General features: G+C 45.3%; 1 protein-coding gene across 1 annotated transcript in view; it reads right to left on the reverse strand.

Moving 5' to 3' along the window:
- Positions 1-13,963, reverse strand: part of Alg14 (ALG14 UDP-N-acetylglucosaminyltransferase subunit) — a 77,224-nt gene that overhangs the window by 42,938 nt on the left and 20,323 nt on the right. The window contains exon 3 of the mRNA XM_075981487.1: positions 8,783-8,914. Within this exon, the coding sequence (XP_075837602.1) occupies positions 8,783-8,914 (132 nt within the window). The remainder of the gene's footprint in view (positions 1-8,782; positions 8,915-13,963) is intronic.

The raw sequence follows: 13,963 nt of genomic DNA on the forward strand, positions 1-13,963 counted from the left end.
AAGGCCGTTAAACAAGTAGGATTGGATCACCAAGGAGAGAAGCAATGCTCACCCACGAGTCCTGACATCTTAGCAGAAAGTTCATTGAAGCTGGGTGATGGTGGCGCACACCTTTAATCCCAGCACTCAGGAGGCAGAGGCAGGCGGATCTCTGTGAGTTCGAGACCAGCCTGGTCTACAGAGCTAGTTCCAGGACAGGCTCCAAAGCCACAGAGAAACCCTGTCTCGAAAAAAAAAAAAAAAAAGAAAGTCCATCGATTCCTCAGAATGTATAAACACGTGTTCATTAGTAGGCTAATAATATTTTTATATGCTACCCAGACAGTGATAATCTTGGTGTCACTTAGCTTGTGGTTCTCCCCAGAAAGCACCTAACTTAAAGAAAAAAAAATCAAAGCATCCATTTATGGACAATAACCCTCTGTGTATGTCAGCAACGTGTTATGGCCACAGAATTAGACTTTCTTAGCTCAAGCTGGGTTTGTAACAGGGGCCAAAATGTCTAAGTAAAATAATGGTGTTCTTTCATTCAAAACGTGAGTGTAGATCAATCCATGCATCTAAGATTATCACGGTAAATTAAGACAGTTCCGGGCAAAGGGGTAGAGTATTAGGCTCGAATGGTCTATTTCTTCCTAATTTGTCACATACTGAAAATCCAAAATAGTCTTTTACTTGATTAAAAATTAAATTAGGTTTCATTTTTGTATGTAAAATTCTTTCCTTGAGTGCTCCATTTGACAATGGCCAGGCTGGAGGGAAGCCAGCGGCCAAACACGGCCAGCTGCGGCAGGCCTGAGGAGCACCAGCAGGAGTGGGTGTCTTTGTTTGGGGACTGAGTCACACCAGCCAACCTTCATTCATTTGAAGTCACCCCACAAGTATGAAAGCGCCTTGCTAAGAGGAGACCATGGGAAACTTGGAAACGCTCGCCCTTTGCCCTCAAGAGCCTCCCAGATCTTGCCCCCTCTCTAACACAAGCAACCCTTTCCTCTCGTCCCCAGCAACCTTGCACACTGACCTTTCCGTGCCTGGGCTCGAAACAAACCAGCTCTCTTCAAGAGTATATTTCCCAGAGAACATGACTCAGATATTCCTACTTTCAGGAAAAAAAAAAACCAAAGATACAGCAGCAAAAGAAATCTCTGGACTTTGGGATACAAAACAATAAACTCACAGAGATTTTAATATGGGATCAGTAGGTACATCGCACTAGAGGAGGAAGAGGGCGTTACAAAAGGCTAAGATCTACGGGGCTCCTTAGAAGGCGGACAAAGTATGTGTGGCCCTTTCAGTAATAAATAGAACCGTTCGAAAATCAGTAGAAAAATTCAATGGCATCATCAACCACACAGCAACCAAGAACAACCCATAGATCAGCAGACAGGACACACATCCTTTTCAAGCATCCGTGGACTCTGCATGCAGATGATATGTTGGATTCTATAGCAAACCTCAGTAAATTTCCATGACCACGACGGAGTGGGGCTAGACATCAGAGAGACGGCAGAGGGAAAGATCATGGCAGAAACCAGGTGGCAATGTAAAAGAAGTCAATCTGCAGGGTTCTCAGACACTAAACAGAGCCACCACAGGATCCAGCAACGCCACTCCCAGGCATCTGTGCAAAGGAATATACGTCAGAATGCCACAGAAATACGTGCACATCCACGTTCACTGCTGCGCTATTCACAAGACCGACAATCGTGGTCTTCGCCAGATGAGTGGACAGGGAAAATGTGATATATATAGACACAATGGAGTTTGTTCTGTGATGAAGAATTAAATGGAGCCATGTATGGAGGGGCCATGCATGTAACCCCAGCATTTAGGAGGCAGAGGCAGAAGGATCAGAAGTTCAAGGTTATTTCCCACTACGTAGAAGGTTTGAGACTGGCCTACGCCATGGGCCATCTGAGAAAAAAAAAAATAATGAAATTGTCATTTTCAAGAAATTGATGGAACTGGTCAATATCAAGCTAAGCAAAATTAGTCCACAGAAAGACAAATATTGCAGCTATGTGGAATATATATTAAATCCATATGTGCACATATATACACGCACACATACACACACAAAACATGAATGTGGATACTATGAGAGGGAAGAAAGGACCCTGAGTGGAGAGAGAAGCAAGAGAATGTAATGGGGGAAAGAAAACCTATCATTTCCTTTCATGCAGAATCTAAATACATGTGATATGAACGCAGAAAGGGGATTATGAGGCGGAGGAAGGATGCATGAGAGTAGCAAGGCAGTGAATACGACAAGGAAGAACAATATAGACGTATGCAAATGTAAGCTTGAAACGCATTACCTTGTATGCTAATGTAAAAAAATGGTTTTTAGAGCCGGGCGGTGGTGGCGCACACCTTTAATCCCAGCACTCGGGATGCAGAGGCACGCGGATCTCTGTGAGTTCTAGGTCAGCCTGGTCTACAGAGTGAGTTCCAGGACAGCCAGGGCTACAGAGAAACCCTGTCTCAGAGCCCCATCCCCCAAATGTACAGAAGAGAGTTAGAATAGTACCTCTCAGAATTGCTTTTATAATTAGAAACTGGAAATTTTCAGTTTGTTTCATTTTTCAAAACAAATTTCACTTGTAGAAATCTGTAATAATCCTTCCGTAATAATTCTCTTGTGTATGTGTACATGCTCACGTGTGCATGTGGAGGTCATAGGTCAAAGCAATCTGCCCGATGCTGCCTCCCCGTTTATCCTGGTCCAGTGCTGGGGTTTTAGACAATTGTACCTGGCTTTTATGTGAGTTCTGGGGATCCAAGCCCAGGTCCTCGCCCGGCTGCAGCAGACCCTTTACCAGCTGAGCAGTTTCCCAGCCCCTCCATCAGTAAGCCCTGACATTCAGTGAGAATCGGAAAGATCTGGGTTCCAGTAACTTCTTAATGGTGCAAACTCGTGGCACGTGACTTCATAGCTTGGGGTTCCTGCACCCACCAAACATAACTAGCAACGACACCACTGAGCAGCAATACAAAGTGCTCGGGTGGAGCACATATACGCGGTCAGTACAGGCTAGCGATTATGACCCAGAGGGAATTGCCCTTTCAACGCGGTTAGAACGCTCTATTATCCTGCACTACTCTGCACCGGCACGGCAGTCTGTTTCTATGTTGCAGATGACGAAGTGAAGACAGAGAGCTGAATGGACCAGCAGATGGACGTACGGGCACAGGTGTGCAGTTCCAGGAACGCAGAAAAGCACTCACCTGTCTCAACAACTCCAGCAATCAAAGGCTCTGGCCACCCTTTTTTTTTTTCCTTCTCTCTCTCTCCCACCCCTTCGAGACAGGGTTTCTATGCATAGCCCTGGCTGTCCTGGACTAGCTCTGTAGACCAGGCTGGCCTCGAACTCACAGAGATGCACCTGCCTCTGCCTCCTGAGCACCGGGCTTAAAGGCGTGCTCTACTACCACCCAGCTCATGCTCTCTGTTCTAAGAGTGAGTATTCCCTGAAGCCAACAATTGTCAGCCCGTGGGTCTCAACCCTCTTGAGGGCTGAATGACCCTTTTACAGGAGTCACCTCAGACTGTGAAAACACAGATATTCACACCATGATGCATAACAGTAGCAAAACTACAGTTATGAAGCAGCAACAGAAATAATTTTATGGTTAAGGGTCACAGCAACATGGAGAACTGCATTAAAGGTCACAGCGTTAGGCAGGTTGAGGACCACTGCTGAAGTCATATAATTTAAAACACTTTTAAATGTGGTTTTATGTGTCTGAGTGTTTGGCTTGCAGATCTCTGTGTACCACTTGCATGTCTGAGGAGGCCAGGGGAGGAGTTACAGACGCTCGTGAGCCATCACGTAGGTGCTGGGGATGGAACTCACGTCCTCGAGAAGAGAAACCAATGCTCTTAACTGTTGAGCCATCTTTCCAGCCTCTGAAGCCATATAGTTTACTTGGTGACCACCTGGCTACTGTTCAAACTATTCCAAAATATATAACAAGGAAAATCTTCCAAAATTGATTACAAATGAAGTTCTTAAATTGTAGCAACAAACACATTATCTTTGCTATAATTTAAAAAGTCAAATCCAAAGGACAGAGCAAAGGCACCAGTGAAATAGCATAGATGTCCACTTCTCAGTTTGTAAAAATGTCCAGTTCGCTGACATAGCGTATACATTTCAACTCCGATTCCTACACAGAGCGAGAGAAGATCGTCTGCCTTGCAGTTAACTTTAGGGTCTGGCAACACACTCCACATGAAAAACTTGCTAACTACAGGCATTAAATAACAGAGAATTACAAGTTTAGTATAATTTATTGTATTGACAATCTAGGACGTTTGCAGCCATCAGTAGCTGGGAATGCAGGCACGGTGGTGGAGCTGTTAGCTTAGCAAGCCTCTTGGTAAGCAAATGCGCTCTGCTAGCATGTGGGCGGCAGGATCTCTCTACACTGACCTCACTGGCTTTGTTCTGAGAACTGTCAGGACACACTCAACGTGACTTTAATGGTTCCTGATGTTAGTGCAGGTTCTAGCGTCACAATAAATGAGTGACCATCTGACGCAGTGCCGTCACAGCCACCACACAGCTCTCCTCTCTAGTCACTAGGATTTTATAAAACTCGACTTTGGTCCCATGGGAACACCAGGCATTTCTAGTCAGTCCTGCGGGTACTGCAATGCCTAACTGGGAAGAGACTTACACACTCGGTGGCCTGCGGATAAATATAGGCGAGATCTTTGTATTGTCCTTTTCTTTCAGTGTAGGGGGGGCTCTAGCTTTGTTCTCTTTAAAGGGGGATTTCCTTAAGTGCAGGCTCATCAGGTGAAGCTGACCAGATCAAAGTAGCTATCAATCAACGTTCAGGATTGATGTGACTCTTAAAATTCAGTAATTTAAAAATAGAAGAAGCGTTTCCATGTATTCCACCCCCTTCCTCTCTTATTCCTCACAAACATGAGAATATCTCACACACACTTTTTACAAGCATTTTTATAGCACGGTGAAACTTTAGACTAAGAAAGACGTGGAGGGGATAGCTGACCACTCCTTCAGACTAACTGAGAAAGACGTGGAGGGGATAGCTAGCCACTCCTTCAGACTAACTGAGAAAGACGTGGAGGGGATAGCTGGCCCACTCCTTTTTTTTTATTTTAAGGTGAATAAGGCCTCGAAGGGAACTGAATGCCATAAAGAGGCAAATGGGCCTAGGACCAAGCGTCCTACCACCCACAAGGCATAGCACTAGAGTATCAGAAACCTAGGGCTGGTTCTACAGCACATGCCTACATTCCTGAGGAGCTGGGCTCGGTCCCCAGCTCTGCAATACCAAACAAAGCCCAGGCCAGGGAGTTGCCGAGCTCTTTTGCATCCACAGCAGACATTACCCATCTTTTTATCATTTCCTTCTGAGTTCTGATGTCGCTGCGCTCACACTGGCCAGGGACTGGAGGAATGAATTAGAAAAAGGCGTGGAGAGTTTTGTTCCAAAGTGCACTCGGTGCCACGCTGTGGAAGACGCGGGCAAGCAGAAGACCAGACCAAATCTGCAATCTGTTTGGGAGGAAGACACACCAGGACTCTCTTCCACAAATGCCAAAGATACGGGCATCAGCTGGAGAAAGGATACACTGGCGACATATTTAGAGAATCCCCAAAAGGACATCCCTGGAACAAAAGTAATCTTCGCTGGAACTAAGAGGGAGAAGGGGCAGATTTAACAGTTTATATTAAAGGGACTGCTAACCAGTGATAGCCACGCCCTATTTATTATAAAACAAATGTCTCGTGGCTTCCAATATGAACCAGGATCAATCTCATGAACCAGAATCCAGATTATGAAAAGTAACAGAATATTTTTGTTGGAAGCCAGTCCTGATTTAAGTAAAACTAGATTATAGCAAAGTGAATATGATCTTTTCGTTTATTGTTTTTTTGAAACAGGGTCTCTCTCTATATTCCTGGATGTCCTAGAACTTGATATATAGACCAGCTGGTTTTGAACTCACAGAGATCCTCCTGCCTCTTCCAAGTGCTGGGACTAAAGGTATGCAGGATCGTGCACAGCCTAATATGATCTTTTTTTTTTAAATAGCAATTTCGGTTTACTAAATATTGTCACTATTTCCTCCCTTTTAAAGATATGACTGAGGGCTGGAGAGATGGCTCAGTGGGTAAGAGCACTAGCTACTCTTCCAGAGGTCCTGAGTTCAATTCCCAGCACATAGTTGGGTGGTTCCCAGCCAGCTGGAATTGCAGTCCCAAGGCATCTGGATGCACCCTTCTGGTGTGCAGACAGAACACCCGTACACATAAAATAAATAAAATAAAGATAGGATTGGATCTAATTAGTAATGTTCAGCTTTTCACAAAGTTAAGGAATGCCATCTTGAAGTCTACTCAATTTAATTTCATTGTATGCACACGGGTGTTTTGCTTGCATCTGCCTGTGCACTCACTGTGTGCATGCTGGGGCCTGAAGAAGTCCGAGGAGAGCGGCTTCCTATGCCTGGATCTGGCGTTACAGATGGCTGCGAGCCACCTCGTGGGCAGAGGAAACAACTCGGGGCCTCTGGAAAGCAGGCAGTGCTCTAGCCACAGGACCTCCTCTCCAGCTCTGAAGATGGACTTTATACTTAGATTTACATAATTGGTTATACGAGTATGTTTTCACAATGGGAAAAATTCTCTTTGCTGTCAGAACAAAGCGTGGCTCGCAGTTTCAATTTTACCCACTAGCCTGTTAGAGGCGATGATTAAAGGCAAGGAAGCAGGTGTCTATACTGTTCTTGACTAAGCCAACTTAATTAGAATTCCCTGTTATCTGATGAGGCTGCTTTTAACTGGCTGAAAAGCACTGTAGTGTGGTTTATGTAAATATCAAATAAAGACCACTTAATACATCTCAACGTAAGTGAAATAAAATGAACTTTTCCCCCTTCAATCATATCAAGCATTTGAGGCCAACGATAATCTTTAAGAAAGATATTTGAACCAAAAAAAAAAACCAACAAAAAACAAAGAAAGATATTTGACTCCTACATGCTAAACAATGTAGTTGTAAACTGTGAGTTAAACTTATTTGGACAAAAATCTGAGGAGGCTGGGAAGATGGCTCAGTGGTTAAGGGTACTGGCTGCTCTTTCAGAGGATCTGGGTTCAATTCCCAGCATCCACACGGCAGCTCACAATCCTCTGTAACTTCAGTTCCTGGAATTTGATGAATGTTGTGGCTTCCAAGGGCACCAGGCATACACGTGATATACAAACATACACGCAGGCAAACATTCATATACATAAAATAAAAATAAACTTTAAAAAACGATAAGTGTGTATAAAACTAATCAAGGGTGGTATAAATTAGAAAACAGTGATTTCTTGGGGGCTTGGTTTGGCTGGAAGAGGTCAGGGAAAACACTCAGATCATGAAAAGTTTCTACGTCTTTTTAGGGACGTGGTTAAACTATACACTTAAGAGCTGTGCATTCTAGAAGAAGAGAGAGCAAGAGCAAGGAACTCAGGACCGCAAGGGGTGCACCCACACACTGAGACAATGGGGATGTTCTATCGGGAACTCACCAAGGCCAGCTGGCCTGGATCTGAAAAAGCATGGGATAAAACCGGACTTGCTGAACATAGCGGACAATGAGGACTACTGAGAACTCAAGAACAGTGGCAGTGGGTTTTTGATCCTACTGCACGTACTGGCTTTGGGGGAGCCTAGGCAGTTTGGATGCTCACCTTACTAGACCTGGATGGAGGTGGGTGGTCCTTGGACTCCCCACAGGGCAGGGAACCCTGATTGCTCTTTGGGCTGACGAAGGAGGGGGACTTGATTGGGGGAGGGGGAGGGAAATGGGAGGCGGTGGCGAGGAAGAGACAGAAATCTTTAATAAATAAATAAATTTAAAAAAAAGAGCTGTGCATTCTATGGTATGTAAATACTATTTTAAAAAACTCATAAAGAACTATTCATGTAAAAAAATAAAAGGTTTTAAACTGTCCTCCACAATGAGGGTTTGAAGTATAATCTAGCTGATGAAGGGTAACTAATAGAGAACCTTCTAAACCACACACTTTGGCTCTATTATTCCTGAGAATAATCTCTACTTCCAGGACTCCTATATCCGGGAATGAAGTAAAGAGTTTCCTTTTCGGCTACAGCAGTTAATGGATCCGCTGTCCACAGGATGAGCATAATTTAAGAGCCATGTACAGCCCTGTGATACACATCCCTTGGTCTGTACTATCTACCGCTGCATGTTTGCAATGAATCCTGTAACTTTACCACAAAGACTGCAAGAGCCTGCCAGACTTCTACAGGCACAGGGAATGCGGTGATGCAGGGATGTATTTAGCATTTGTCTTTCTATTTCCTGTCCTCTTTTCCTGTGAAAACTTGAATATATATGAAATTCTGACTGCCACATACCATATTTGGTCAAAGTCTTAACAAATACCAAGAAGGCTATTGAAAAAGAATCAACTATTTGGTGGCTGACTCGCACATGGTGCTGGTTAGGAACCACAGTGAGCTGCCTCAAGCATTAGTTAAAGACACTGATGGTATTTACCATTATAAAAGAAAGGACAGGACAAACTCTGACTTCAAACTGTAGCTAGGAAGGCAACTTCTCACCTCTTTTAGCGAAGCGCATATAAACAATACATTTTACGTACCGCTAAAAAGCCCCGACTCACTTAGAAATAGTAGCTGTTGAATAAAACAATCGATCTCATTATCAGTGGACAAGCTATAAGAGAGGTAAACTTTCTCTGTCCCGAGGGACAGGCTTACATACCAAATCTGGCTTTATTCGGCAAACCAGGAGAAAGGAAAACCACATGGAGTATAAGGTGGTGAACACTGAGGAGAGCCAGGCCTGCCGAACCTCCCGGCTTCTTGGAATGCGGTGAACGCGGTACGGGGTGCACTAGAGGAGACAGCAGAGACCAAGATGAACAAATAGCTGATACTCGGGTCGACAGAGCGAGCATCTGTGTTCTTACTCATTTTTAATTTCCATCTTAACTGCTTTAAAAGTAAGAGTTGCAAACTCTATTTCATGCCTCATCTAACCTCACACTACTGGATTATGACAAAGAGGTTCCTAAATGCAATTAAAATGCAAAGTCAGTTTTGGCACTGTGTTGGGAGAGATTTTCCATAAAATATATTACAGGCAGAGTGTAACACATTAATATATACAAAGAGACCTGATAAATCAATGGGTGAAACAATCGCATATCAAGATAGTCAAAGAAGATGGCCAGATAGTTGCAAATAGAAGAACTACAAAGCCAGCAAACATGAAGAGGCAGTTAACAGGGAAAGAGTAATTCTTCAAGTACTAGTAAACAGCAATTATAGACACCCAGTGTTGTTGAGGGTGTATAGAGAAGCAGATAGACATTCCCTGTGTGAATACCTTGATCCCACTTTTGGGCAGTGGACGGTGGCTAATGCAAGCCTTGGTGATCTAAGTCCATTCCCAGAACCCGTGTAAAGTGCAGCACAGAAAAGATGGCAAAGTTGCCCTCTGGCGCCCACAAGCACAAGCATACATATGCGCACACCTCTAAATCATGAGCAGATTTAAAGTCTTCAGCTGTCTTTGGCCTGGGGGGTGAGGCCGCAGTACTAAACCGCCAACATAGTTCACCGACAGTGCAGGTCGGTGGTGTGGAGCCCAGTAGCACACACAGTTCTTAAATAAGACCCTCATTCTTAGAAGGCAGAATCCATGCACAGGGGACAGTAGCCAACAAGCCAAGAAGGGAACTCGTGCCCTTGCCTCACTGGTAGAATTAGTAATTGAAAAACGAATAATAAACCAAGTAATAACCCAGCGCTCAGATCCCTTCTCTGGACAGAAATAAAAAGCATGAACAGTGGAGCCTATCGTGAGTTGCCTGCAGAGAAATGAAAATTTATGTTGGGATTGGCAGGGACGCATGGAGGGAGGGGGTAGTCCCGTGTGCATTTCCGGAAACCTCATTCCGTATTCCCGCAGCCATCTGCGGACTCCAAACGTCTCTGCTACTCCACGGCTGCAATCATCGCCATCGCTCACCTTGGCTGCTACTGCCAGCTGCCTTTGAGCTGCTCTCCTTCCTGCTTTTATCTTGCTATGATTTATTCTCTGTAGACTCACCACGACTCATCCTTTGATAATGCGAAGCAGATCCCTTCCTTTTCCTGTCTGTAACCATCCACAGGCTTCCTGCACGTGAGAGAAAGTCCGAGCTCCTTGCGGTCGCTCCCAGGCTCCTATATAATCTGGTGCTAGTTTGTCTCTAACTCCTCCTTGCTAGCTCAAAGTCTGCTCTCTCAGGATCAAACTTCCTTCTGGAAGCCCCTTTCTGCTCCGCGTCACCCCGCCAGCCCTGTCCCCAGGCAGTCTCTCAGTTAGCTCTGTCCTCTTATCTGTTCAAAGGACAGACAGTAACCTCCCCCGCCCCCCCAAGACTCTGGTTTATTGTCTTCACACGAATTATTAGTACCCCAACTTCACTTGGTGATTTATGCATTTGGTTTTCTGACTCTCTCACCAGAATGCAACTTGAGAGGATTTTCTTTTTTCCACTGCGGTAATGCTAGGGCCTAGTCTGGTATCTCCTATAGTTTAAGTACTTGGCAAAGTTCGCCACATTATTGCATGAGCTTTTCCTGGGGAAGACGTTTTCGGCCCCAGACAGAGTGCCAATGATAGGCTGAAGAAACTATTCCACCCACGTTTAGTTTGGCGAACCAGTAGTAGCCCAGGAGAGAGGCTCTCTACCGTGGCATGGGCAACACATCACGGATGAAACCGTCTCTCCACCTTCCTCCATGACCTGGGGGAAGGGGAGCCTCATACTGAGAGTGTGCTGCCTCAAAAGCTCTCCTCCCCTCCGGGCCCTGATGCTAACAAACCCAATCCTGTGCAGACCTCCAGTGGGTAATCCCAACGCTGACAGTTCAGGACAGTGGCCACGCTGTACCCAGAGGACAGCATTCGACAACATATACAGAAGGCTATCATTACGGTTGCCAGATGTTCGTTCAGTCTGTGCTCTATGCTCAAGATGGTGAGGCAAAGACTCGGGCTCCTCATATCTTAGGGCTAAAGAGAGACAAATCCAAAGGCCTCACTTCAGACTACAGGGATCTACATTTCCCCAGGCAACAGTGCGAGGACCTGGACCCAGGCTTTCCACGTGTGCTGATAGGTGCGGAGCAGTCTTTTGATGGGTGTTTCCTGGATCTCTGTGCCTTAACACGTTCCTAGTACCTTAGAAACTATACCACCTTCATGTGCAGTTACTCTCTGCCTCCTGTTGTTCCAATGTACTACAAATACCTGTCCTGTTCAGTTTCCTTCTTTCTTTCTTTCTTTCTTTCTTTCTTTCTTTCTTTCTTTCTCTTTCTTTCTCTCTTTCTCTCTTTTTCTCTTTCTTTTCTCCTCCTCCTCCTCTCTCTCTCTCTTTTTCCTTTTTGAGACAGGGTTTCTCTGTGTAGCTCTTGCTATCCTGGAACTCAGAGATCCCCTGCCTCTGCCTCCCAAGTACTGGGATCAAAAGCCTACACCACCATCACTGGCGACATCATTTTTCAATTCACTTTAAATTTATATACTGACACGAGCCCACAAACCCCGCCTGCTCTTCCTGTCTCTTTGTCCTCCGTGCCAGCTGTGCACTGCAGGTGGAGTGTACCCACCCCCACCACTGTCATCGGTGACATGGCATGTCCCACTCTCAGACCTAAGGCTTTGGGGGAAACGCAGAATGAGGACATAGGACCTTGAAATCATCCTTCTTCTTTGTGGCTCTCAGGCCCCCGGTTCCTTCAAGAAACTGCTGGAATTTTAGTAGTGCTCCTGCCTGGCAGTGGACAGGGCTGAAGGGACCTGAGAAAGGAAGATGGAGTGGCCTCATTTCTTCTGTCCAGTTCACTGTGTACATCCCAAATATGGACACGCTTTGAAATAGAATCCACTCACTTTTACAATCTCGGCCAAGCAGATTCCTTGGCTCTTTCTCTACCACACAGAGGGGGAAAAAAGCGAACATCAGGGAAACATTGTATTTGAGCTTCCTGACTGATTGTATTTGAGCTTCCTGACTGAGGGGCGGAGCTCTCCAGGGCCTCCCCTGACACAGGAGGAAATGTGAGTGGCAAGGCAGCCAGGAAATGCTGAGGTGTAAAATCTCCAATGGAGACGTGGATTTTTGTTTCAGGCTTCTAGCCTGTCTGAAATTGTGTGAAACTCTGAGTTAAATCCTGATGGTATATGACAGCTTCTAAGAGTCACAGTGTGTCCCAGGATTACGTCACTGCTGAAAACCACAAACAGATCTAGCTTCGGATTCGTGAAAACCGAACAGAAGTTTACAGTGATTTAGATGGAAGATAATTCCACCAAAGAATCCAGATGTCATCATAAACCACAACAGAGCAGACCGCATGGCTATGAGGTCATTTCTTCTTGTTACCACACAGTGAAACGTATAACACACTTATTAGTTAATGGATGCCACACTATTGCAAAATCTTGGAAACAAGATGAACACTAAAATGGCCACATTTTATTCATCTCTCTATATATATAAATCTCTCTCTTTCTCTCTCTCTCTCTCTCTCTCTCTCTCTCTCTACACACACACACACACACACACACACACACACACACACATCCCATGACAGCTAAACCCATCATTTTTAAATGAAGATAAGCATGGTTCACCACCGAACACTTTTGAGGGTCTGGTCCTTCAAATGCCTGACGCTGTCTATCTGTGGGAACTGACGATGTGTCAACAGAGACGGAAATGAGAAAGCTGTGGTGCTGGAAGCCCGCTGCCACCCAGTCTAGCCAACCCGTGGAGACCTAAATCTCTCCCCACGACACAAGAGTGCACGGCTCTCAATGGGGCTCTTCGGCTAGCCTCCACGACCTTGCTTCTCAGGTGGACTGACTATTGGTTCACATATGCAGTCTGGCTGGCCTGGCACTTGCTGGGCAGACAAGGCGAGCCTTGAACTTGAAGCGATTGGGCTGCCTATACATCCAAGCACTGGGATTTCAGGCACCAACACACCCAGCCTATCCAGGCTGAATAGAAGGAGACAAACGAGGCTAGGGCTCCACCTTCCCTCGAGAAGCCCCTTCCTGTCTAGGGGAAAAATTTATTTTTTCAGAAATAACCTGGATTATGACTCAAAGACTCTGAAGCCTTCTACGCTGAACAGTTGTCTTTCGGGCTCCTTCTTTGGACAATATCCAGTCTTCCTTTGGATAACTCATTCTTCCCGCTGGTTTTGGTGGTATTCACCCATCTCATTTATCTCCAACCAAAACACCCACTAGACTTGGAATAGCTTAAGCATCACCAAGTATTATTTCTAATGTATGTCGGATGGTTTAACCCATCCTCCCCAAATCAAAACGACCATAATTTCCCGCACAAAGGAGTGGCCACTCCTGGCTCCTATGGTTAGGAACATAACCCAGCAGGTGACCATGGGGCAGATGTCAGCCCTGGCTTCTGGGAAACAGAGGTTTCCTCTCTGGGTCCACAGGCTGTGAAAGACTGACCCTCTCCTCAGACAACCGTACAGGCTTCAGGCAGCATGAGCAACTGCCAAACACAAGGCCCAGAGACTTTACTGTCTGTCATTAGTGATATCCCTGGGCAGCTGCACAGAGTCCTGCCAGAGGCAAGATCAGTTTTGCTTTGTTTTCTGTTTTGTAAGTTGACAAATTCCTCTTATTGTCTTTGTTACAGAAGCAACTGTTTATGACCTGGACTTGGGGACTGTACTTATTACAAGCATAGATTTATTCCTTCATTCACTGAATACTCAATAAGCACCTACCAGGTGACAAAGAACCAGGATGGATAAGACATTGAGAGGGAACTCACTACAGTCCCAAAGGGAAAGGCACGGAAATAAGTGCAAACCAAAACACAAGTGCAGTGTGAGACATAATTTTCCT

This window comes from Microtus pennsylvanicus, chromosome 7 (genome assembly GCF_037038515.1).
Source record: "Microtus pennsylvanicus isolate mMicPen1 chromosome 7, mMicPen1.hap1, whole genome shotgun sequence".
Taxonomy (NCBI): domain Eukaryota; kingdom Metazoa; phylum Chordata; class Mammalia; order Rodentia; family Cricetidae; genus Microtus; species Microtus pennsylvanicus.